General features: G+C 46.6%; 1 protein-coding gene across 5 annotated transcripts in view; it reads right to left on the bottom strand.

Moving 5' to 3' along the window:
• The window catches only part of PDE318 (P-loop containing nucleoside triphosphate hydrolases superfamily protein), a 189141-nt gene that overhangs the window by 91027 nt on the left and 70774 nt on the right, over positions 1 to 27340 (bottom strand). For all 5 annotated transcript variants that reach the window (XM_086493189.1, XM_086493186.1, XM_086493188.1 and 2 more), the window contains 7 exons: positions 13449 to 13588; positions 12660 to 12783; positions 12271 to 12335; positions 11952 to 12065; positions 11801 to 11875; positions 9439 to 9477; positions 9280 to 9351 (listed from right to left, as the gene is read on the bottom strand). In XM_086493189.1, coding sequence (XP_086349315.1) covers positions 9280 to 9351; positions 9439 to 9477; positions 11801 to 11875; positions 11952 to 12065; positions 12271 to 12335; positions 12660 to 12783; positions 13449 to 13588 — 629 coding nt within the window. The remainder of the gene's footprint in view (positions 1 to 9279; positions 9352 to 9438; positions 9478 to 11800; positions 11876 to 11951; positions 12066 to 12270; positions 12336 to 12659; positions 12784 to 13448; positions 13589 to 27340) is intronic.

Here is a 27340-nt window from a genome sequence, read left to right as displayed (position 1 = left end):
ACTGCGCTTGGGGGCAATCCCATAGGCAGTGTCGCTGAGTCTCCATAGAATGCTTGCAGCATGGGCATGTCGTGGGATGCCCACAATATACTAACCAAGAGCCCACTGTTGTGCCTCTGTGTGAAACCAATCATTGGAATGTGGAGATCCTATGGGCCTGCCTGCTAGCCCATCGTTTGGGCCAGAAATATGATAGAAACGCCTGGGAGAGTCCTTGCCATCACCAATACTCTGCTGCATAGACTTGACATTCATATGATAAACAGGTCAGCAATCACACGATGTGTGGTAGTGAATCATGCAATGCTGAGTGGGAAACAAAGTCTCATCATATCAATACCGTCCTTTTGAGCATACCCGTTAGCAACAAGATGAGCCTTGTACTTGTTTAAAGAGCCTTCAGATTACCCGCTTTACACCATTACCTTCTTGTGAAATGGCTAAGGAACAAGCTCTCATGTATCACTCCTTTATAGAAGACGCCTCAGCTATCATAGCTTCACGCCACTAAGAGTGAGACATGGCCTCCTCTACAAATGTCCCTCAACCACCTGTGACATCAAAGGATAATCCACTAGTTGTGAACTGCAAGTCACACAATGTGTATTCATGAATGGTATATTTGAGAGACCGAAATCTCAGAGTAGAGTGCAAGCCCATCTAGGAGGAACCTTGGGCTTTGCGTGTGTGATAGATGATACTAAAGTAGAAGGACCAATATCAGCTGACATTGAGGGTGTAGGAATAGAAGATGTAGAGGTAGAATGGATAACAGGTGAGGATGTAGAGGGTGAAGAGGGACCAACCAGAGGGGTTAGGAGGGGTGGTGGTGGTAACAGGGGGTGGAGGTGCTAGAAGAAGCTGAAAAATTTCAATATCTAGAATTGGGTCAACACTATCATGTGATGAAATAGTGTACCTACACTTGGGTCAAGGACCGAGAGTGGCTGAAGTGCAGTCTAGTCGCTTCGGATGAAGGCACAGTGTAGGGCATCATCCTGCTGGGTAGAGGTACTTTCATTGCTATTTCTCATCACAAGATCTTGCCTCTAGGCTGTCGGCCGCATTCCTCTGGCTTTCGGGTACAGAATGGCCTTTCTACATCTGTTGTATGAGGATTTTACTTTAGCTGTTTCTGAGGATAGATGCTATGTCCCGAAGCACATTGTAAAAATTGCTTTTCTATTCATGTGTTCAATACAAACCCAAACATTTGTGCCATCTATAAAGGTGGCTACCATCCCCTCTATAGATTGTCCAGATACCATCAACTTTGTGAGGGATTTCCCTGGGGGTTGACAACAGAGATAGATTGGTCGCAGGAGGGGATGGCCCTCACAGCCATAACGTGCTAGAAATCACAGGGATCAGAGTTGACAGCAACAGAGTGGTCAACAGATTCACAATAGCGATCAGACACAGAGACAGAGACAAAGACAGACCAGTAGGCAGGGGAGTGCACAACCTATCATTGTTTTCAAATGGGTAGTGAGATCGAGGTTGGATGAGGCAGAGCAGCCCCCAGACAGACCTCCTGAGGAGAGGTTACTAGATCAAGATCGATAGGATGTCCCAGAGCAGGTGGACAAACACATGGAGCATGAGGATCAATAGTTGGTGGCAGCTCATGATCAGCCTGAGGTGCCCCAAGATAGGCCAGTTCAACAGCCTTTGGATTCTTTGGAGATGCAGTCGTAGGTGCCTCTTACAACAGGCACTATTGGGGGTGAGTAGGACAGTGGGTCTCCTGAGTCTGCTGAGGAGTTTGACTATTTAGCAGGTTTTGCATCACCAGCAGGTGTCCAGGTTATAGGATTTTACCTGCCCAGTTCTTCCCATGTGGTTGATGGAGATTTCTAGATATCTCTCTTCTATGTGTCGATGTGTTTTCATGCAATTGTTAGGACGTCAGATTTCCACACCCATGATCAGATTCAGTGTGCGGGTTCTACGTGTGGAATCTTTAGGACGAGGGAGGCTGTCTATGCTGTCATTCAAGAGTAGATGATGGTCGAGGCCTGCTATTACATGGATATCAGACAGTTTTCAGATTTTGCTGAGGGTCAGTTAGCGATTCCTTGGGGAAGTTAGCTTGATCAGAGAGATGTCTATCTTGGTATCTTCCCTTGACTTTTGTGGTGGACGATAGATGGGTTGCTAGTGCCTCTTACATTATAATTGTGCCATAGATCTGCATACTTTTTTAGGGTACAGCATCCATATATGTTTGGATGTAGATGATTTTGGAGGCACAACCCATAGTCCCTTGGCTTCTATGAGCTGCTAAAGAAGGTTTTTTAGAGCAGATACTTTATATCAATGAGTAGCTAGGTAGCGATCACTGGGCATGCTGTTTTCACTACATCACCAAAGGCAGCAGAGTCGAAGGAAAGCCTCTCTACGCTCCCGCATGCGGTCAGAGCTGCCTTAATGTCTCTCGAATTGTCCCCTGAGAGTATGGATCAGCTCTAGCCAACGATCTCGAACTGTCTCTGCTGGTGGTACAAGGCGAGCCTCGAAGATGCCGAAGCAGCGGGCCCGCCAGATGAGCCAGAGTTGTCAGGTCGCAGATGAGCTCCCAACACTCCTCTCTCTCACTGCACCACTCCTGTGGAGTAAGCTCTGTAGAGCAGGCTTGAGTGTAGGTCGACCCCCCTATATCACTATCATCGTGCTCGTGGAGGATAGCTCAAACTGTAGTGCTGGGCCCGTGAGAGTGGACCAAGCAGCTTCCCCCCAAGTGTATTGTTGTGCTGTGGAAAAAACTGGCATCAGCCGAAGAACTCGAAGCCAATCCTGTTGTGCCATAGGGCAGTCCCAAAGACAGTGACGCTGACTCTCCACAGGGTGGCCACAAGCTGCACATGCTGCCGAGAGACCACTATGTACAAGCCACCTCCCCACTGCTGTAGCCATGTGTACAACCAGCCACTGGAACAAAGTGACTCACCCAAAAAAGCTGACAAGAACTCAGCTGTGAGACCCTCCTCCTGCCAATGAGGTGCTGCAACAGGACGAGCCTCTCTCTGTGCTGCCAATATGTGACATCCCAGTCGAATAGTGTACCGAAAGAAAGGGACACCTGGATGGCCGGCTGAGGTGAAACGGTCCCTCCAAAACCACTCCCCAGGATCCCATTGCACTCGAGCAAGTGGACAGCTCTCCCAAGCCCAGAGCCTCCAGTGGCAACTGTCAAGAGCTGCTGAGTCAAGATCTATGACACAAGTCCTCCCACAGATGCCCACAACTCGGATCCTCTGAAAACAACACTCTGCAACCTGTGGGGCCTCAACTTTGTAGCTTGAAAAACAGGAAATGTAGAGTCTCTGAACAAGCCCGGACTGCGATGAGGACCTCTAGTCGAGTGAAAGCCCCCATCCATTTGGGCGTTGCTGACTCGAGAGGTGTGAGCCACTCAACTGGTACTGCCTCCCAAGTAGCCTCTCTCTGTGCTAACCATGGGGTTCCAAACAAGGGGTTGTCGCAAGCGCTCCTCCGTGCAAGTAGGCTGGTGCTGCTCTAGGGCTCTCCTCAGATGCTCCAAGGAGCGGAGCAGACTCACAGCAAAGCGTTCCTCCAGTCTCATGCTCAAGCCAACCCTACGCATCTGTGTAAAAATCCATCTGGTCGAAGGTCTCCAAGGGCCTCTAGCCCGAGGCACTCGGGCACTAAGCTGCTGAAGTAAAAACTCCTTCGAGGGCTCCTCCCCTGGAAGCAATCCTCTCACAAAAAATTTCCCAAGAAGGGCTCTGCTCTGCAGTGCTTGGTCTATGATCCCCAACCCCCCCTGAGAACAAGGACGAGTGATAATGTGCCAGGCCACTTTGGCCCGGTCTATCTGAGTGTCGTGCCCTGACTAAAGCAAATTCCTGATCAGCCTCTCTACCTGGCTGATGAAGGAACTCGAGAAAATCCAACAAGACGTAATGTACCACATAGTAGCCAACAACACCTTTTTGGCCACTACAACTCTGCCTGCCAGAGAGAGTCATGTCGAGCTCCAATGTAACAGCTTCCTCCTGATGGACAAAAGGAGGGGAGCAATCTGCTGCTCAGGAGGCAAGTCCAAACGAACCTGACAACCCAAGTACCGAACTACACTCCGTGGTGGAATCCACTTGAAACGGTCACCTGGCAACCAGTCGGGCATAGAAGCACTACCAACCGAGAAAGCCACTGTCTTTCTCCAGTTGATCTGTGCGCCTGATGCACAACAAAAGGTCTCAAGAGCCTGCTCACACCTGTGAAGGTTGGCCTCTTGGCCCTCCAAGTACAGAGCTGAGTCGTCTGCAAACTCGGCATCCAGTAACTCGTCGCCCCGAATAGGGGGCTCTAAACCTCGTAGACCAACCTACTGTGAAGCCAGAGATCTGCTCATCGCCTCAGCATAAAACACAAAGAGGAAGGGGCCAAGGAGGCAGCCTGTTTGAGCGAACTTGTGAGCATGAAGCCGTCTCCTCTACCACCTGCCAAAAGTACCTGATTGTGTGTCCGTCTATACAGAGCTGACACACCTCTGATCCAAGCATCAGAGAAGCCCATCCTGCGTAGAGTGCCCTCCAAAAATTCCCTATAACTCTATCATAAGCCTTCTCAAAATCAAGAAGAAGTATCACCAGATCCTCACCACGGAGGCGAGCGAGGGCAGAAGCCTCCCAGAAAGTAAAGATGTTGTCAAGGATACGACGCTCCTTGAGAAACCTAGTCTGTGTCCCATGTATAATGCTCTCGAGAAGTGGCTGAATCCTCAAACTCAGAGCCTTGGGTAGAATTTTGTAGGCTGGGTTAAGGATGGTGATGGGCCGCCACTGTCGAATCTCATCCAAGGAGCCACCCTTCTTTGGAATGAGGTAGATCAGACCCTCACTCATGCTGTCAGGCATCTCTCCTATGTGCAGGATGTACTGAAAAGCGCTTCAGAGATTTGAGCCAAGCAGGTTCCAATACTCCAAGAAAAAACAGGGAGTCAAACCATCCTCTCCTGGACAGCTACCACGGGGAAGTGCTCTGAGGGCCGCGTGAAGCTCCTGTAGTTGAGAGGCAGCTCAAGCCTCTGGCATCTCCTGAGTCACAAGACAAGGAATTTGTGCCCAAACCTGCTCTCTGCATGCATCCTGACTCTTTGGCTAAGGCTTTGTTGAAAGTAAGTCACGGTAAAAGTCAGTAGCTACTGCTCGCAAGTCCTCAGGCTCTAAATCAATTGACCCGTCGGGCCTCCTCAACTGGCTGACCTTGGCATGCACATGCCACGGTCCCACTGCCTCAAAGAAAGCCCCTGTCGCTATGTCACCCACTTGGGTCCACTGAGATGCTTGTCAATGGAAAGCAAACTCATGGCGCCTCTCCTCTCTGCTGGCAAGCTCCTGGCCAGCCTGCTGCACCTGCTCCTCCAATCAAGGACTGTCTGGATGCTGCTCCTGCATCCTCTACAAGGAAGCAACGCCCCGTCGGAGACTCTGCTCCTCCTTCTCGCTGCAGCCAGGCGGGCCGAAGACTCCTGAAGAAAGAGTCGACTAAGCTGTGCAAGTCCTGAGGCCACTCTGTCAGTAGGAGAGTACTGCATGTCTAAGCTCTCTGTCCAAAGAGCCACCACTCGCTCTCTGAGCGCAGAGTCCAGCAAGACCCTCTTAGGGATGCGTAGCATCGTGCTCCCCCTCCTCTGTCTATATGTCACTGTGAGATCACTGGCGCATGGTCCGAAAAGGAAGTCCCAATCAGAATACAAACTGTCCAGTATCCCATCCAAGTCACAAGAGTGGTCACTAGTGTAGAAGCGATCTATCCAAGATAGATTCACTCCTCCCACTCTGCGGTCCGAACAAGAGAAGGCCAGGCTCTCTGGGGGCCTCACAAAGCTAGAACGCTGCCACACATCTGAAACCTGTAAAGTCATACAAAACCTCTCCCAAGCTGCCAACTCAACTCCATGCACAGTAGTATGGCTCCCTCCAATCCTCTCAGAGGGTCCTTCAACATGTTGAAGTCACCCATAATGCACCATTGCTCTGCCTGTGGCAGAGACTGAACAATCAGAGACCAAAACTTTGCACGTGCACTCGCCACATTGGGCGCATAGATGTTTAGGAAGCCCACGCGGCAACCTTGAACGTGCATAGAGATCCCATTGAGCCTTGCCTGGCACAATAATCCCTCTGCCCACAATGGCCTGCTGCAAAGAATCTGCAATAGTCATACATACCCCTCCCTAGATGCCTCCAGGTCCAAAGGAAGCTGACCAAAAAGTCTCATAGCGACCACCCAAAATCTGACCGCACCGTCTTATGCGGCTCTCACAAAGATGATGCTTCTATAGCATAAGAATGTCAATCTCACCACCCACAAGGCATCTCTGGAGCTCTTGACGCAGCCGACCCCTTTGACGTTGAAACTGGGGTCCTCCTAGTCCCTGCACATTCCATGAGATGATCCTCATGGAGTCAGTGAGAGAAAACAGATACTGCCATGAGAGCCAACCTCGCTATCTTTGAGGTCGGTTTGGATGGGGAGTAATCCGCATCCGAACGACCTCTAGACAAGCGCGAAAGCAGTGATTGCCCCGCCCAGACCCAAGCTGAGTGTGTAGTCCGAAGGGCTACATCCTCTGTCCAAGAATCCTCATGTACAAAAATATAACAAGGAGGGCTCTGAATGTCAGCAAACAGATGCACCACTATGTCCCTGCAACCCGCTGCATCCGGAGGCGTCACGCTGAACTTGGCAAGAGGCCAAAGTGTCTGCACCAAATCTGTCACTCCTAAGTTCCGTGTGTGGTGTGAGAACTCAGTACCCTGAATCTGGATCCAATCAAGAACAGTGTGATGGGTCCACTCTAAAGAATCCCTACCGCACAGCGGAAAGGAGAAAACCACCGCTGTGTCCAGAGCCTCAGTGCCTCTAGCTGCTAAGAAGAGGATGTGGACTCGAAAGCAAGCCTCCTCCAAGTTAGGAAAAGAGTCGCCCAGGAAACGTGTGAAGCTGTAGTCAAAGAAGTCCCAACATCTGGGAATGTTGAAACAAGGCAAACCTCTAGGGACTACCGCAAAGGGAGAAGTCTACACCACAAAAGGCGGCCTCAAGTGGGAAAGTCCCTCTCGAGCCACTCAGCTCGTGGCAAAAGCACTACCAAGAGATCGCCTCGCAACAGACACGTGTCTAGTCCCTGCGCCTGAGGAGGAGTGGAGGAGGGGTCAGAAGATGAGTGGGAGAGGGGAGGGATGCGAGGTGGAGGTGGAGGTGGAGGTGGAGGTGGGGGAGGGGGAGGGGGAGGAGGCGGGGGAGGCGGAGCGGCAACGGCAGAAGGAGGAGGAGGAGGAAGTGGAGGAACTAAAGTGGACGGGACCTCCTTAGGCGGGTCCTGCTGAAGGGGGTCAAAACGGTTCCCAGTCGAAACCCAGTACTGCTGAGCTGCAGAAGGTTGGCCACCAAGGGGAGCGGGGCGAGCTCTCCCTTGTTGGCGGCGGCTAGGTACCTGCTGCCAACCATGAGTTGTCTGATCGTTGGTCTCTGTCGAGCTACCAGCCTGTGCGTGCTGTGTGTCTGGTTGCTGGGCCTGCTCAGCCTTGGGAGGCTGCACGTGTGCTGTGGGTTGAGGTCTCCTTCCATGACAGGCCTTTGCCAAATGGCCCATTTGTCTGCAAATGAAACACTAATTCGGGAGACCCGAATACTCCACGTTCTAATGGAACCAACCTCCACTCACCCTAGGTAGTAGGATGACCTTCGGAAGAGTGTGGGTGTTCCGAACCAGAACACGTACTGTGAGGGGATGCCGGCTGCCTTGGGAGCTACAGAGGCTGCCGTGTGAGGTGTCTCCAAGACATTCCCAATCTCTGAGCCTATCCTGGACAAGAGTGGCAGGTACTACCTCCTTAAACTGAGAAAGCAAACGGAGATGGGGAGGTCTGCCTCCTCCACCAGAACATCTGTTGCTGGATCAAAATCGTGCCTCCACTGTTGAAAGTGGGCTCGAACTGCTCTGATGGCCAAGGGACTCATCACGATGACCTTGGACGCCATCTTGGGGTCTCGAACTCTATCTGATAGTAGCCGCGTCTGAGGAACTGAACATCCAAGATCTTGCCCACCTCAGCGAGGAGGCGGGCCTGGAGAAGATCGCGCACCTCTCCTCTGCTAGGTCTGGTGCCGAGAATCTTGCAGAGGATGGAAGTCACCGAAAAAAGGGGGAGAGAAAGAATGACCCAAGAGAAATAACTCAGTAACTTAAGGATGTGCTTAGACAACTAAATGAATGAGAATGAGGGAGTAGGGGATAGTTCATCCATCCATTTCGCAATGCTGGATAGTTCTTGAACCTGATTAAATACCGGCGTATCACTTTACCTTTCACTTTCCCTTTCTTGTGAGCGAGTATGTGTTTGCCATGCCAAACATTACATATATTCCTTGTGGAATATCTTGTGAATAGATTGCGCATCGGCTACTATTTTGCATCAAACAAATAAGACAGACGAAGTGATAATAATGACCACATGTAAAATGTATAGTATCCACTCCATCCATCAAAATTCTTGTAGCAAACTGGACATTCGAAAGATGAAGATGCATCCGAAGTAGAAGAGGGGACCAAATCTGAATGCAGGACAAGGTGACTGATGTGTGTCCCTTGTACAGGTGGAGGATTCACTCGTTGTGTCAGATTCTGAACATCTTGGCTTAAGCGGTGAATACTTTTCTCCATCCGGACCTATGAGGGTTGGGGTGTTTGGGAGGCTATAAAATAGCCGTGTTATTTATGCATCTTTCTCTGCAAGCTGTGTCATGTAAATATCTCCCTCTCTTTAACTGTAGGTTACTATTGTTGTTGATTCCATGACTCTTTGAGAACTTTGACCGAGGAATTCATATACAATACAATTTATTGAGTTGGTCACTTTTGCTCTTGAAAATGCTCCCAAAGCCAAATTGGATACTAACAACAATATGACTTCTACTGAGAGTATAATATCAACTAATGACCATCCACATACACAAACCAAGCCCAAAGGTTGCTTGTTCATCACTACAGCAAAAATGAGATGCATACTAAAGCCTTACTCTACAATAAAAAGATTCTTTGATGCATATTTCATGAAATTGCTTCTCAGGGTAGCCCATTCACATTCCGTTGTGCCATTTATAACAATAAAGTGCTCAACTGACTTGAATAATTTGCGTGTTGATACTTTAAACTATGGACAGCAGTTGGCATCCAAACTCCCAAGAAATTGTAGCTGTCACACCAGCCCTTGTACAGTTGTAAAAAGAATAAGGGGTACTAACCTTTGCAACACTCACAAGTTCATCAACCACCCCTCCATTTTTTCGAAAATGCTCTTCAAGCTTGGAAAATCCCTGATAAATATCATAGCTGACATTTCAGAAAACAATCAAACAGATATAAAGTGCAATTAATCTGAATACACAAAGTAAGAGACCAACTTCTTTCAGAACCTCCTCAGCCCCACGCTTTGAAGTTGACTGGCATAGAAAAAGAGTACATAAGGGCCTCTGCTTAAAAATCTCAGCAGAATAATAATCCTGAAAAATCCTTGTTTAACACTCCATGATCATTTTGAAAAACATCCGCACTCTCACCGTCTCAATAATGTTTCTGAGACCATGAACATTAACTAAGAATGCATTGAAGAAAGAGGACTTTTGTACAAGAATACCAAACTGCCTATTTTTTTGAGTCAGAAGGTCTGAACTTAATTGACAAGAAAGCCTTTCATGATGATCAGCATACATGTGGAAAGAAAAGGTCAAAATTCTTAAATAGTGGAACGGCGTAACCGCGAAACGTTTCACCCCGAAATGGGGGCATTTCATTCGAAACGTTTCACCCAAGAGAGGAGCCTTGGTGAAACGTATGACCAAAACGCCAATTTTGGTTATATATAGTATGGGTGATGATAAAAAACCCCCCAAAACAATTTAGGCGTTTCATCTACATGCTGAAACGTTTCAGGCGTTTCACGTTTCACCCTTGCCGAAATGCGTTTCACGGTTTCGTTGTCTAAGTGGAAAGAAAAGGTCAAAATTCTTTAATAGTGGAAAAATGCACCCTTATTTTGGTTGGTAAAGCAAACTCAATCCATTCTACATACTTTGTTTGTAAGTGCCACTTTGAGCTTTAAAGAACTAATTCATTTAACTAGAATAATGTTAGCCCACAATCGTGTTGTCAACATCCAAAGTCGATGCCAGAACAAGCAGTCCAATTTTTAGCGAGTCCATTAATCTCTAGCCACAAACATCCCTACACATGGGACAACTAACTCTTAATTTCTAAAATTCAAACTTAATCCATTAAACTCCAGTAGGCAACTTAGGAGGAGGTTTTTGCCCAATGGCTAAATCAGTACTCGAATTATTTTTTATCCTATAGAGCTTGACAAACCTTCATGTAGAAAATTCTAAAGGTAAATTGGCTATACTTGTCGGCATGTGGTGCTATAGGAAGCTTCAAAGGGGCTAATTAAAGCGCTTTGTGGAGATGCATGTAGCACGACGTGTCGGCACATGGTGCTATGAGAAGCTCCATAGGGGCTTTAAGCCCTTTAGAGAGCTACCTATAGCACCACGTCTCAGCATGTGGTGCTATAGGAAGCTTCATAGAGGCTAATTTAAGCTACCTGTAGCACCACGTGTAGGCACGTAGTGCTATAGGAAGCTTCAAAAGGGGCTAATTAAGCCTATGAAGCACGTGCCGACACGTGGTGTTACACGTAGCTCCCCAAAGGACTAAATTTTTTCTTCTAAGACATTTAGCCATTGTGAACCAGAGAAAAATTGGGCAAAAAAAACTCCTATGTAGTTCCATGTATCACCACGTGCCAACACCCGGTGCTATATGCAGCCCTGCAAGGGCTTCACTCTACCTTTGCAAGGGCTTGATATTGTTTCTTAGACACTCAAGCCATTATGGACAAAACAAGAATTAGGGAAAAGAAGCTCATCCGCAACTGCCTGTAGCACCACATGGTCCTCATGTAGCTTTGAAAGATAATTTGTTTTCCAATTCTATAGACAATGCTATGTCATTGTGAATACTCTTACTTCCTAAGCTCTTCCCGTTAAGCCACTTCACAGTTGCTTCTTGTGGCACCACGTGTTGGCACGCCGTGGTCAACGTAGCTTTGGGGTAGCTTTTTCTCCCATGTAGTGTTGCTTCTTGTAGCACCACATGCAGTGTTTCCCTTTATGCCCTACGGAGTTGCTTCTTACAGCACCATGTACCAACACATGGTGCAAGTAGCTTCAAAGGATCTTATTTTTTCCACGACTCTAGAGGACCCCTCGCCACCTGACAATGCTATGTCATTTTTTATACTCTTTTGGCATTTGAAACGAAGACAAGTGTGATTCAATTTTTCTTGACATGCAAATGTTTACTATTTCTTAATATTCCGTGTAATAGAAATTGCAAGAATCTCTCATTTGAATAAACAATGTAGTCTTTCTTTTTTTTCTTTTGCTTGAAAACTTTCTTAGTGCATGACCGTTGTTGATTTGCATTTTGGTGTCTTCAATATTGAAGCATCAGTTTTGAGTTCATTGATTCGTTGCATGGGCCTACTAACAAGAATGTAGAAAACATGTCACTAATCACAACATAGCATGCAACACATAGCACAAAATGGGTGCTGACCACTTAGACATTTGCTTGGGTTTTAGGTCGCTCGGGCTATGGGAAAACTCCTTTTTAACTTGATTATGAACTCTTACTCAAGCCATCAACAAAAAAACCACAAGTTGCAAATCCCTGCTCGCAAAAACAAATCAAGACTTAAGAACATACCTTTGCACATAGAGATGCATAATTCTTTCCAACATCCAGAATCTTTTTTCGAAATGTGTTCACATTCTCCAGAACCTGCTTCCCATTCATAAGAATACTTTGTACCAGGTCAACCGAAACCTAGAAATACAAAGCAGTATGGCACTTCTACCTCTTCGTACTTGCCCGTTCCAAATGTTAGATCGATAAGAGAATATTCATATGCATGTAAGTGCTGGTTTCTTGGAAACTTCTCAATATAAACCCTCAGAGGAAGTGCAAGTTCCTATTAACAGGAAAGCACCCAGAGTCAGAACTCACTGTGCGCAAATCAACCACAAGACCAGCAATAAAAACTTCTACCCCCTAACACTTGCAACTATTGAACAGATCAATGCACCATAATCCTAAGTCAAGGTATCACTAAAGATTCCCAAGGCCCGACAAAGTTCAGAGCTATTCAGTTGCAGTCACACATACTTATTGCTCACCTTGGTCAAAGTATCCAGTTGCTTGGCACCCTTGTTTCGTTCCCTTTTAGCAATATTACATATGCCTGATCCACAGGAAACTGAACTTTTAATTTGAACACAAAAGGGCTTAGAGAAAACTATATCCTGAAAAATTATGCATTGTGGAAAATGAAAAACAAGATTGCCTGCTTAAATAATCACGTACAAAGTGCAAGGTTAGTATTGAACATGGAGAAATACAAAAAAGCAGATGAAAGGAGATTAGACGAATGCGCTTGTCAAAATCCAAAGCCCCAAGAGCATCAAGCGAAGCAACAGCTTAAAGACACACAATACCGGGTGAAGGAAGCAGGAAAAAGCTTCCCACCAAATTTGACAAGCAGCCTAGACACAAATTATAATGGTACCTTTTGTAGGTCCAATGTTCCTTGCTTTCCTGAGAGCAGATCCAAGTAGTTCTCTCGAGCAAACAACCATAGGCAAATGTTGAAAAGCACCAAGTTCCTTTGTCAGCACAATTTTGCCTTGATTCTAGCCACATGTGAAGACACACGAAGAACAATGTGAAGGAAGAGATTGAAAGATGAGTTAAGTATCTATAAATAGCATCCCAGAAGATGCATAAACATATGAACGAAAAAAATCGCAAAACCTTATTGTCTTCCCACTTTGTACACTCTATACACAATTTTTCCATGGCCTTACTGCACGATGCATAATAATACAGCTTTACACACTATTTCTATGGACCATTCATTCCAAGTGACTGTGCATACAGGCTCAAGCCAATGCTGTTCAATCCTTTATGCCCAACAAAATGAGTAAGTTCCTTTCCACAGAAAAAACAATCGCATTAGGAAACAGGATAAATGGTCCCATTAGCCTCTATTATAACTTATTGTGAGCACAAGCTGCAGAAGATATGATAACAGACAAGTATTTGCAAATCTAAGAAAAAACGACGACAAAGAGTATAAGTCTAAACAAAACATTCTTGATTACCAGACAAGAAACATCCAATATACACAACCACCATGAGTGACAATATTCACAAAAATTTACTTGCAATGCATATGATCAAATGTAAGATAAGGTTAGGTGTGCCAATCTATTTAAGACTCCATGTGCTATATGCTCTGAGGGACTAAAACAGTAAAATGCAGATTTCAGAAAACGTCTCGCTGTAATGGCCATACTTCATTTGACGTCTCCTCCTGTGCCAGTGTTTCCTTAGAATCTACCAAAGTTTCTTCATCAAATTTCAACGCTGACGTGTTTGTAGATGATTCCATCAAGCCAAACTTGTTCATTTCCTTCAACACACATGGGACAGCACCTAATTTGGCATGAAAACAGGGATTTTAAAACCTCTCTTTCTTCCTCCCTCCCTCCCTCCTAAAATCAGCATAATACCAAGAGGAGATAAACCACAAACACTTGCAAATGAGTGAACAGAGATGTTTAACTAGAGCGCTGATAGCTTTTGGACCCTAAACCCTAAACCAGCTGATTTTAGCACCGAATGTGAGAGGATTCAAGGGCTGAGAGATGGCTACAAAAATGCAGCAGATTTTGCCACAATTTCAAGGGTTGATCAGGAAGATGATGGGCTGATTTGGGCAGCAGCAGAGGTGCTCTTGTCGACGGTCAGGGAATGGACTGAAGTGAGGCTGTGATGCCTTCTCCAATATGCCAAGCAGGTGTGCTGCAAGAGGGCTGGCGATCTGCACAAAACACGGGGCTGATGGTCGTCCCAGAGGCCAAGGGTCTGTGAGAAAACCATCAGACAAGCCCGCAGAAGAACTATGTGCACACACGAAAAACATTACGCAGGAAAGCTTGGGCCCAAAGCCCAATTGTTTCGTAGTGTTTGCAATGTAGTCCCAAAGAACAGTATCAAAAAGCCAAGGGTGCAAAAATGCCAGAGCTCGCTGGGTGAAAATGCTGCCAAAAGCCTCAAGAAAGCATGCGCTTATGAGAGAGAGGAGGGCTGCTTTTATACTTCTAAACTGACCTATAGAATTGCAAAGATGACCCCCAGTTTGGAGGTTGCTGACTTTCGCCACAAAGTGCCCATGTGTGCACGAATAGTTTTAGGGTACACTTAGGCCAGTCTCTTCCAATTTAGTGACCCATTTCACTTGGAAACTACACCACGACCTTGTGCTTCTCCTAGGCTAAAAGTAAGTCTTGCACCCACCAGAGTGTAACACACCATCAAACACGTGTATAAAGCATTTATCCAAAGAGGTTTTTGAATGACCAACAACCTAATCTAATGGACTTTGTCCGGACATGCAAGCCGGCAGCAAACGGCCAAGGTCTCGTGCAGCTTCTCCAACAGTGTACAAACAGGAAACCACAGAGCACGACTCTCTCTCTCACCATTCTTGCTGCTGCCCATTGCTCCCGTCACCTGCACATTTCACCCCCATCACACCCAACCATAGTCTTTACACACAGCAGCAGCACAACACCTTCATTGCACAATATTCATACAGTCTGTCTGTCATCACACACACACCTGCATTGAATCATTACTACATAGTTCTGCACATTGCACTTTATTAACAGAAACAGCACAAAAAAACAGCAGGAGTGTACAGATTGTCAGCCAAAACCAAACAGCAAGATGAGGTTACAGATCTTCAGACCTATCAGATTTTCAGCAGGCATAGAATTTCCAGAATTGCCTCTCTCTCACCAGACAGATTTTCAGCTATATTATGTATGCATAATTGAGGACAACAAATATATTCACATGGTGCAGGTATCGTGAATAAACCCAAATGGGCTGAGCCTCTAGATATTTGGCAGAGCAGACTGAGTGTCCCGCAGTGGGTTGTGGTTGTGCATATACCCGCATTCGGGTTGTGGTTATTACTTCTCCGCCTTGACTCAGCTGAGCCAGAGCGTCAAGCTATACCGGCATCGCCAATGGAGGCCATGAGCACTTCGCCAGTGGAGGCCATGATCGTTTCGCCAGTATGTAAGCCCCATACGAAGGCAACCTTTGTGCTTACAAACAAGCGGATAACACAAATGGAAAGGGAGATGAAAGAATGGAAAGCAGAGAAGGAGGGATGGTGGAAAGAGAAGGCAAACCTTCTTCAAATGTTTCTCAACGAAGGCGCGCAATGGAAGAAGGAGAAAGAGAACTTGCACGCAGAGCTACAAGCACTTAAGGTGGATTCACAAGCACTTAGAGAAGAGGTCACAGCCCTCAAGCGAGAGCTTGCGGATAGAGTAAGCAGTGGACTGGAAGAAGGGGGATTCGAGCCCTCGGTGATAGAGGAGATCAAGGTCATCAAGGAGCAGGTACGGATGATCACAGAGGAGGAGAAACAGAAGGTGGTAAAGACGTCTTCGTGGATAAATGTGATCACGAAAACGTAGAAGAAGGCAGATGAGGCAGAGAAATGGATAGAAGTCGCTAAGAAAGGGAAAGGTAAAGAAAACACATCCGTCCCCACTCCTACAATCATCAACATGACTCTAGAAGAAGAGCAGCGAAGGAAAACTAGAGCCTTGCATATAAGAGTAACCGGTCTAAAAGACCGAGATGATGTGGAAGGGGAAGTCAAAGAACTTCTCCGCATGATGGGTAGTGAGGCTACTCATACAAAGGCATAGAGGGTAGGGAAGAAGAAACAAGGCAATGGGGAGACTTCAAAAGGGAGAGCTTTAATCATCCGTTTCCCATCCATGGAGCCAAAGGACTTCTTGAAGAAGCGCCCTACACTAAAGAAAACAGGCATATTCCTTGGAGATGACCTCACTCTCACACAACTTGCGCATATGAGAGAGGTAATGCCAAAGATTCAAGCGGCAAGGGAGAAGGGAAAGACGGCCTTCTACAGAGATGGCCGGGTGGTGATTGTAGAGCGGCGCTCCACATGACGGTACGAGGCCTATGGGACCACACTCAAAGTTGCCACCTGGAATTGTAATGGATCTATGCGCCTTGATGTGGGTGCTTTTGAGGATAGTTTTACGGGAAGAGACATCGTCTTCTACTCTGAGACACATCAAGCCCCTAGGCAGTCTATGCCTCACATTAGTGGATATAGATGGGAGACAGCCTGTAGACAGGAGACACGATCAGACCACAGAGGGCGGGGCTCAGGAGGAGTGGCAGTGTTATTCAAGGAGGAGTTGCAGCCATTGAAACATATAGCCCGCAGGGATGAGCAAGCCATATGGGAGTTCTCTAAACATGGTAACATCATCATTCTAGGGGATTTCAATGCTAGGACTACCCATCATCAGAGAGTATTTTATGATACTTCAGAGGAGATGCTGAGAGAGTTGGATGTTGCAGAGACGGGCCTATCCAGACTATCACAGGATGGAGAACACACTCAGTATGGAGGACACTTGATAGACATGGGGACTGCACATGGATTGGCCATCTTGAATGGCCTACAGAGATTTCCTGCTGCGGGGGGTTTTACATGCTTTCCACACAGACATGGAGCCAGCACGGTGGATTATGTCATGGCACAGGCAAGCCTCATCTCTAGTATCCAGGATCTCACGGTTGGACCCAGACCTATTGGTGTGGCAGTGGACCATGCTCTTGTATCATTGACCCTCTCTTTTCAGTTTAGTGCAGCACACAGGCTACGGGCAGCAGTCCTTACTCGCTACACCTTCACGCGGGAGACGGACTCTGTATACATAGATGGGATCTACAGACGCCTGGGCACAGAGGAGCCAGAACGACCTCTGGAAGAGCTTACTACTATACTGACACAGACACTACATGATGCAGCAGCAGAGGCATACCCATATACCCAGCCTGAGCAGAGACGTCGTTCGGGGAGCATGCCCCAGAACAGTGGTATGATGAGGAATGCCCGGACACTAGAGCTAGACTTCAGAGGGAGGTGCTTTTGGGGGACATCACTCACAAACAATCACAGATTGACTTCCAACGCCTAGTGCGGCGGAAGAAGAGGACATTTTTGGCTCGCCTAGAACGGGATCTATACCAGCTATTCTTGAGTCAGGACTCACGTGAGGCATGGCGGCTCTTTCATGAGCACTCCCCCCCCCCCCCCTGCCATCACTTCTACAGAGGCCTGGGGTGAGTATGCATCATCTCTGTACACAGTTCGTGAGCAGGTCCCCCTTCCTGACCCCCCCGATCCATGCCCAAACACATGTGCTTTTTTCACCACTGAGATGGTGAGGAAGGCCATTGACAGGATGAGGACTGGGAGAGCATATGATCATGATGGCTTAGTGGCTGAGCATTTCACGCATGCCAAAGATTTACTAGCAGAGCTTCTAGCAGTTATGTTTAACCGTGCCATGTGTGAGGGCTTGCCTGATACTTGGAGCCTATCTACTATTGTACCTATCTTCAAGTCGGGAGACCCTATGGAGCTTGGGAATTATCGCACTATCATGATTGGACACACAATGGCACGGTTGTATGCATCAATTCTTCAGCAGCAGCTGAGTAGATGGGCAGAGAGGGAGGGGATACGCGCAGCCGGGCAGGCAGGTTTCAAGAGGGGTTTTTCTACGCTTGACCATATCTTGACACTCACAGCCATCATTGAGGAGGGCAGATCGCGTGGGAGACGGATCTATTGTAGCTTTGTGTATTTCCGCAAAGCATTTGACACAGTGCCTAGAGCTAGATTGATGCGCAGATTACAGCAGATGGGAGTACCCACAGAGCTCATTTGGGGGGTCATGGCATTATACAGGTCAGTAGTAGGGCATGTACGCACCCCATACGGTCTATCCACACCGGTTTACTCCACTATTGGGGTGAAGCAGGGCTGCCCGCTCTCGCCTACTCTATTTGGTATGTATGTGGATGAGGTTTCTGACTACATTGAGAGAGATGGTGATAGAGGTGCACAACTGGCAGGGACATGGATTCCACTATTGTTATATGCTGATGATATTGTGTTGATCTCCGACTCCCCGGAGGGGATGCAACGTCACTTGGATGCTTTACATAGGTTTGCCCAGGAAAGTGGTTTGTCCGTCAACCTTGGTAAAACCAAGGTCATGGTATTTAATACCACCCCACAATGGATCAGGAGGTCAGCGCCAGCATTCACATACAGCCAGGAGAAGGTGGAGTATACATATGCTTACACTTACCTTGGAGTGGTTTTTAGTGGGCCAGCATTTTCATTGAGGGCAGCAGAGACTAGATTGACCAGAGCCCATGCAGCATTGGGTAGATTGGAAAGGATGTGTTCACAGGTTCAGTTTCAGGAGCCTCGGACGCTCTGGCTCTTTAACACTTTGGTGGCTTTTGCATTGCTTTATGGAGCTGAGATTTGGGGACCTTCACTGGATCATCACAGGAGGACAGGCCGCAGTGATGGATGGGGGGGCCATGGAGAAGCCTCTGGTCTCTATGATCTCGCGGCTCATTAGAGCCAAGGCTTCAGTACCACGTGCTATTGTACGAGCAGAGCTAGCTGCCCCCCCACTAGTGGTTGAGGCGCTCACCAAATCTGTCTCCTTCATACACCGCATGTGGGAACTTCCTAGAGACAGATACGCACGCCTTGCACTTGAGTCCTCTCGACAGTTAGCCATGCAGGGAGATACAACATGCTGGTATGGGGAGATGACATCATGGTTTCAGGCGCATGGGTTCAACATAGACAGATTGCCTCCCTTCCAGTACTCACTGGATGCGCCCTCTCTGACTCTTACACAGTCCGAGATCACCAGGCTCATTCGCCAAGACTTGACTCAGCTAGACACCAAGAGAACATGGATACAGCCAGCACAGGAGCTGGGCACGAGGATGGCTTTCTACAGAGCATCTCCTCCGGCTTACGAAGGATGGTTTTGTGACGAGGCCCAGATACATGGACACCCACTTGTCTCATGGGATACGATGTGCTATTGGCCAGATACGCACATCCTCACACCAGTTGTGGATCGAGACTAGGAGATACAGCGGAGTATCAGCAGAGGCCAGGACATGCCCCCTGTGTGACATCGAGCCTGAGACAGAGTTGCACTACACATGCCACTGCCCCGTCTACTACGAGATACGAGGCCGCTTCCAATGCTTGTTCAGAGAGGGCTTTGGACCATTCTCTAGAGTCATGCGGTACAAGGATCAGAGATGCCTGGGTTTGTTTTTGCTCGAGCTGCGCAAACACAGAGAGAGCCTGATGAGAGGAGAGGCCAGCCAGTCTCAGAGACAGATCACAGACTTCTTTAGAGCTGCCACTGGACCCCCGGAGGAGTTACTACTACAGCAGAGCTCGTCGCCTCACACCAGATGCACATTGATCGACCGAGCGACTAAGCTGGGGAGATCCAGACGCCCACGACTACGGAGGACTACACAGCATCGACGGAGGCTGTATCAGAGGATTCGGATCACTTTGGCTCAACATGCATGACGCCCGGTCAGACTACTGACCATGGAGGAGATTGATGAGATCTGCCAGCGACCGATGCTGGATCTCCTGTGATCTAGCTATCCCAGCTAGCTGTTTAGCTGCTTAGTTCACACCTAGCAGTTCAGGATTCCATAGTATTTCATTTTGTCATTTTGTCATCTTGTTACTCTGACTCTGTATCAGATCCACCACATTGTAACTTTCTGGTCTCATAGGTCACTTTGGCCTTTTGAAGACGTTAATATAACATTTAATTTCATTTCCTTTCTCTCTCTCTCTCTCTCTCTCTCTCTCTCTCTCTCTCTCTCTCTCTCTCTCTCTCTCTCTCTCTCACATTCAGTTCAGCTCAGTCTTTCAAGTTAAGTAAAGTGTCCCTTGTGTTTGTGCGGAGTACTATATCCGACTAAATCCTTAAACACTTTCGCTGCACCTGACATTTTCCCTTCAACGATGGCAGTGTGGCCCTACAGATTCGGTCATTCCTTTGCCCCTTTTGTTACCTTGTTGGTATCAGTTGTTGGACAGGTTTGCAACCTTTTATGGGCAGTGTTCTTGATGGTCGACACCAAATTTGTCAAGATCCTATGGATGACAAGTTGCATGCAGTTTTGGCAATTGGTGGGGACACTTAGTTCCTACTCCTGCATTCAGCAACATTTGGATGATTCTTCCATATATCCCTTTGAAGGGCCCCAACCTTGGGAGCAGCCCCTCAAGTGCAGATATGGCCACGTTGGCAAGCTTAGCAGGTTCATTCCCTAGGGATTTTTGCCCAACTTTCTGGCATTTTTTAAATCAGCCCAAGCGTTCTTCATGAACATGTTGAAGTGCCCCTAGGCAGTTCCTCTAATCTTCCCTTGACTATTGGTGTTATGTTGTGTATTGGATATTGATTGCACAATTCGATATATTCTCTTCAACACAAGTACAAAAAACAGTTTTGGTGAAGGTTTTAAGGAAGCAAGTTACGACAGTGGGAGTATATGTGCTCTTCCGAGTCTGTATGAAGTTTGGCATATTGTATTGGATTGTACCTAGAGGTTTGATCTTCACAGATACAAAGGAGTGACGGACATTTGGTTTGCTCTCAAGGAGTTTGCTTGAGTAGCTAGGTCCTTTTGGACCCCGACGGCTTCTTTGGCAAGTATGATCCTCACGTGACGATCTTCCTGTTCTTAGCACTCCGAGTTTACCGATGGTGTGATTCTCTTTGAGTCTCAAGTTCTATGAGATTCAAGTTTGCTATTACAGAGCAAGTAGTTTTACTCCAAGTTGTCTCATATTTCTTTCTGGTGATACTCATTCTCTTTTCCCATAATTAAGCAGAAAGAGGGCTTCCTATCTTGAGCGTAGCTATGAACTTTAGCTTTAGAGATTTCAGTGGCAAGGGTTGCTCTATTCCACCATGGGGTTGAATCAGTTGTTACCTCATAGGTACTTTTTCAAGATACTTCTCTCTCAAAGGGGGCTTCCAGGTTAATTTCTTCAGCTGACTACCGGTGTTCCATTGAGTGGTGTACCATGCACGGTGTGTCACGATTGTGACGTATTCTTTCTCTTTGTATTACCTTCCTCGCTTGGTTCTGTTGTAGATATGAAGACGTACAAGATCAAAGACCCTTGTTCTCGAAAGGATGTGTCTCTTCGCCCAAGAGTCGCACCTGTTCGGTGAATAGCCATGTCTCTTCAACGAATGGCCATGCCTCTTCACCGAATGGATGCACCTTTACACCGAAGGGTCACAACTCTACAACAGAGGGACACGACTATTGGCATAGAGTCATGTCTTTGACCTATGGTCATGTCTTTTCATCCTGTCTCTTCAGTTTCTATATAAGAACGTAAAACATTTCAATGAAGGAATGAATCAATCAAACACAGAGTCTTCTAAGTCTTGTCTGAGTCAAGTTCAAGTTTCTGAAGTCTTAATCATGAGTTTAAGTACTTAATTAAGGATCAATAACTAAAATCCTTACAGTGGTATCAGAGCAAAAAAAATTCCTTAGACCCGAAGGTTGTGAGCCTCTCACCCTCGTCGCTACACTCTATCCCCTCTCCCGGAGTTGTATGGAAGTAGAAGAAAGGTGGTACACACCCATGAGGTAACTTAAAGGTGGTACCTCATGGGTGGTACACACCCATGAGGTAACTTAAATTTATTCTGCTCCGATTATATAAATAAAGGACAGCAATATGGCTGTGTGTATGGCGTACCCGATGAATTTTGGGATCGTTGTGCTGGTGCCCCTTAGCGTGCCCTTTCATTGGGATGTACCCCTTCGTTGGTGCCCCTTCCCTAATAAGGTATTGAACCAGCAAGCAGCATGCCCCTTGTTCTCCGTGTTTGCACCCCTTCCCAGATGATTGCACTTTTTCGCCCCTCTGTGCTCACACCCCTTCATTCGAGAGGGTACTGAACCGGCAGGCGGCTACCTCCTTCCCAAGGTTCACACCCCTTCTCTCTCGCTAGCACCCCTTCCCCAAGAGCCATGCCCCTTTGTGAAAACCAATGGGCTGCTTTGCTGAAATTTTCACGCACCCCTTCGTCAATGCTCGCACCTCTTCGCGGAGAGCCATGCCCTTGTGCAAAACGCTGGCTTGAAATTGCTGAATTGCTGAATTCTGGAAAAGCGCTGGGCTGAATTCTGGAAATGCTAAGCTCAAACGCTGCACGCTGGCTGCAATTTTCCTTCGTTAAAAAAAAACTCTACGCTGGTTGAAAGTTACGTAGAGAGAGTTTTTTTTTAAACATTGGCTGCACCTTGTATTGGCCTCTATAATTTAAATTGGCCCAGCCGCCCCAAATTTAATAAAGTGTGGACACAACAATGATCAAATAATTATAAAAATCACAAAATGATTAGTGGCAGCCAGATTTGCTCTCCCTCCCTCAGCGCTGGCACACTCTCCGCCACCACTCTACGCGCGTGATGGCAGACGAATTCTTCAACGCACCCGTGCCGTACCTCGAAGAAGAATTGCCAGCAAATTCTCTTCCTTCATAGGAGGTTATTATCATTCTGGAATCACGCCTACCCGAGCCGGAGGTCGTCATAATTCCCAACTCCTTGACTCCAGAGCCGGAACCCGCTCTAGAAACAATTTCTGCTCTCAAAGTATCAGTTCGTGAGCTTATTCTAAGTTATTATTTACTTTCGCTGAGCAGTCAGCATGGCCAAATCAAAAGATAGCGACGCCAATATTATATCCGAGGATCCGATAACAGTTCTCAAAAAGCAGATGGCAGCAATTTCGACAAGCTTCGCATCGATTCACACTCGCTTGGATCAAATGCAGATGCAAACCTCTTCTCGGAGTCACCCAACAACTTCTCGAACTATACATGCTACTCCTCTGCCACCTTCTTCCGACACTTGAGTGGTTGACCAGGAAGAACCACTCAAACCAAAGGCATCAAAACTCAAATTTTCTCACCCAAGGCATAGTTTCTCATAGACAACTTGACACAAAGTACCTTCGTGCGAGCAGCAAAAGTCTCAGCATGAATATTCTTAGAAATGCTACAGTTCTAAGCAACCCACTTCTTATTGGAATCATCAGCAAACAACAAAAGCAGCAATATGAAGCTTCCAAAGGATCATCAGCGATATCGAGATGGGCTTACTTAGTGGCACATATATCCGACCCTAGTCGAGTACTCGGTCGTGAATACCGCGACGCTGGACGAGTTCCCCCTCGCGAGCCATGCCCTACATTTAAGTCTTTCTTGTCTGATGGTGGTAAAGTCGAAGATTTATTGATTCTTTCCTTGTGCAAGAGGATCCTTCAGAGATCTAAGAGGCAACGGGTCCCTCGACTTCCCCCTTCTCAATTGGAAGCCTTAATACATGCTGAAACAGTTGAAGATTCAAAAGATTCCGGTTCTTATGTGACAACCGATAAGCACATAACCCCTTCTTTGGCCGTGATCGAGGCAAAAAATCCGCCTCGTCACCGCCCTTGCAAAACAAAGTCTTTGTCTCTGAACACATACCCAATGCAGTGGTGAATCCAGTCCTTACCTTCAGCAGTGCAAAGGATAAAACAGATACAGACTCTTGCAGCATGACTTCAGTCACTACAACTGAATCGTTGGACACAACTTGTTATAGTGATAAACCTTTACAGATGGATGTACCTCCAAATACTACTTTGTCTCAATCTACGACATCCCTTCAAGAGGATTTTACTGTTCCAGACAAACCAATGGAATACCTTACCGATTTTTAACCACTTTAATCACTCAACCAAAAACTCAAGTCAGTTTACCAATAGTTTCACTTGATGCAGATTTCAATCTTTTCTTGGACAAAGCTCAAAGGTACAAATAACTTTGCCAAAAGCATTAATCAAGTTGCAGATGTGATACTGATACTTTTGACCAAGATGAGACAAGTTGTAGATATGATCAGTTTTCAGTTTGGCAAAATAGTTATGGTCAATAACAGTACCATGACGTGGGACTTAACAGTTCGAGCTTTGGATGCAGAAGCACTACAACAATACATTTTCTTCTCCCGAAGTTTCTACGACTATCCTGGGTTTTATTTTAAATGGGAGGGAATGTCACGATTGTGACGTATTCTTTATCTTTGTATTACCTTCCTTGCTTGGTTCTCTTGCAGATACGAAGACGTACCAGATTAGAGACCCCTGTCTCTTCGCCCAAGAGTCGCACATGTTCGACGAATAGCCATGCCTCTTCAGTGAATGGATGCACCTTTACGGCGAAGGGTCACGACTCTACAACAGAGGGACACGACTATTGGCCTAGAGTCATGTCTTTTGACCTACGGTCATGTCTTTTCATCATGTCTCTTCAGTTTCTATATAAGAACGCCCTTGTAATACAATTCAATGAAGGAATGAATCAATCAAACACAGAATCTTTTGAGTCTTGTCTCTGAGTCAAGTTCAAGTTTCTTAAGTCTTAATCATGAGTTTAAGTACTTAATTAAGGATTAGTAACTAGAATCCTTGCACAGTGTCTCTTGGTCCTTGGTTTCCTTGCCCATTTCTTGTGGCTTTGAATGGTGTGGTTTAGCCCACAATCCAATTAGCATCTTGACGGATATTTTTCTTTACGGTGGTTGCTTCATGTTTCGGGATTGTGGTGTGACAGTTGCTCTTCCAAATGCATCCAAGAAGTAGTTTTTGTGCCTTGTCTTCTAGATTGGCCCCTCGAGACTGTCTATTCAAGACACACCTACTTCCCTTATCCTTTGACTCGCATGTTGCTTTGTACAGGTAGATAGTGGTCCTTTTTGGACTAGGTGTTAGAGTTTTGGCATCTCAAGTGAACTGCCCAATGTGATCCCATTATCTAGATTTGGCTTTTAGGTATTTATTTTTACTTATTTGTCAAAGTCTCTGTAAGGCAATTTACTAAGGTTGATATATAAGCAACCCTCAACCCCCATTGTATTGTACATCAATTATTTCATTGCCAAGGTTGGTTGGTTTAGGAGACAGACTCTCTCTCTCTCTCTCTCTCTCTCTCTCTCTCTCTCTCTCTCTCTCTCTCTCTCTCTCTCTCTCTCTCTCTCTCTCTCCTTCCTTGGTCTCTACGCTTCTGTATCGTTGACTTTGACACGATATCAGAGCCTTGGTGGAGCAAAGCGGCCCATAAAGAGAAGCAGTGACGTGAGCCTCCCCCATCCCTTTAGCCGGTGGCGCCATACCCTTGGCTTAGTGATCGTGGGAGCATTGCACAGTGAAGAGGAAAGAAGAAGGTGGCTGCGTTTTTGTCTTGCGAAGGCCTTGTGTTTTTGCGGTTCAACCCCTCATCCTAGCATTGAGTGCCCCCATATGCTCGTGCCCCCCCCCCCCCCCCCCCCCCAATTTTGGAATACGGGCCAGCGTTTTTTTTTTTAGCCTATTGGTTTTAACGTTTAGAAACGCTGCCTCATTGGTTGCAGTTTAGGCACTTCAGAGCTAGCGATACATGCCGGACTTGGGCATCGCTACAACACTTGGAGAGCGCGTGTTTTGATAGCTTCTTGAGATGCTTTATGCAGGAGCAACGGTTGTGCAGCAGGGAGGACTAGCACAAAGGCAAAGAAGAAGGAAAGTTGAGGTGATTGAGCCCAGGTTGATCGGAAACCTCCCTAGATGCAGTGATGCCATTAGCATTTTGAAACACTCTACTTCATGGGAAAGCCTCAAGGCAGCCCAACATATCTCTGTGCGTTATGAGATGAGTATGGGTGTGCTTGAAGGAACTGCATGTTAGATACCATTTTGAAAGGTTGCTAGCGGTGCCTCGGTGGATTGCATCTCAAACACTCGAGATCGTAAACGGCGATTCTCTCCCTCACATGAGCATTCTTTAAGGCTTCATGGCAACCGATGCAAGTGCACAGTGACCAGCCTTTTTGAAAAGTTGAGTAAAGGCATAAGCAAGGGCTTGTTTCCATGTAGCTTTGGCATCAACAACGACCAACACCAATTATTGGCTATGGAAAATGGATCGTCCACTATCCACTTAGCGGCCTATGCGTTGACACAGTTCTCAAGGAAACCGAAAGATTGTTTGGCTCGAGATTGTGAAGCCAAAAGCAAATGCACGTGTTCGCTAGAGGACAATGACAAAGGCAAGCTTGACAAGGACGGCAGTACCAATACTCAGTTAGTTGCCACGGTACCCACGAGGTCCGACCACAGTTGTTATAAATGTGACATGACGCTTTGTTTGGCTCGAGAGTTTGAAGCCAAAGGCAAAAGCAAGAGCTCACAGATAGAGAAAGTCAAATGCAAGCTGAACAGAGATTTCGGTAATAAAGATTTGACAGCCGAGATCGGCATGGCACGTGGTGGTGACCACAGTGGCCACAACACAAGATTTCTAGTCAAAGGGCAGTTGCCATCACTAACTTCAGCTAGTGAGAGGCTTGTGAGTGGCACAGAGGGGCAAACATTGCTCCGTATAATTAATTTGGACCCTTGTGTTGGAGTTCAAGTTATCGGTGTTTAAACCCGTAGGTCGGAGTTCGATGTACATGCATCTTGCAAGAAACCAATTAGACATATCTAAATCACTAAGGATGAGTGCCAGATTATGGACAGGATGTGTTTCAAAGTTCATTATCTAGAAAGTATTTTTGGACGTAATGTATTCACAATCCACGAATGGGGATTTTTGGACGTAGTGTGGTCTATAGTTCAATTTTCTAAAAGGAAACCGATGCTCAAGATGGCATTCTTCTAAGGAGCAAAGTTGAGGGTAGAAAATCCAAGGTGTATCCAGTAGATGGATCCTTTGTTGGGGTGTCCATGGTAGCTTTTTCATCATCCTGGTCTCACTATTTATGTCCACTATGAGCTGTAGAGAGGGTGTTAGAGTTTTGGCATCTCAAGTGAACTGCCCAGTGTGATCCCAGTATTTAGTTTGGCTTTTAGGTATTTATTTTACTTGTTTGTCAAAGTCTGGGTAAGGCAATTTACTGAGGTTGGTATATAAGCAACCCTCAGCTCCCATTGTATTGTACATCAATTATTCCATTGCCAAGGGTGGTTGGTTCAGGAGACTCTCTCTCTCTCTCTCTCTCTCTCTCTCTCTCTCTCTCTCTCTCTCTCTCTCTCTCTCTCTCTAAGGTCATCGTGTAAGGTCTGGTGCAGCCATCGCGTAAGGTGTGGAGCTCTCTCTCAGCGCATGGGCAGCCCAGCAGGTCTGCACGTTGTCACCTATGGAT

Source organism: Adiantum capillus-veneris, chromosome 21, assembly GCF_014529385.1.
Source record: "Adiantum capillus-veneris isolate H3 chromosome 21, ASM1452938v2, whole genome shotgun sequence".
Lineage (NCBI taxonomy): Eukaryota > Viridiplantae > Streptophyta > Polypodiopsida > Polypodiales > Pteridaceae > Adiantum > Adiantum capillus-veneris.
This window is presented reverse-complemented; position numbering and strand designations above follow the sequence as displayed.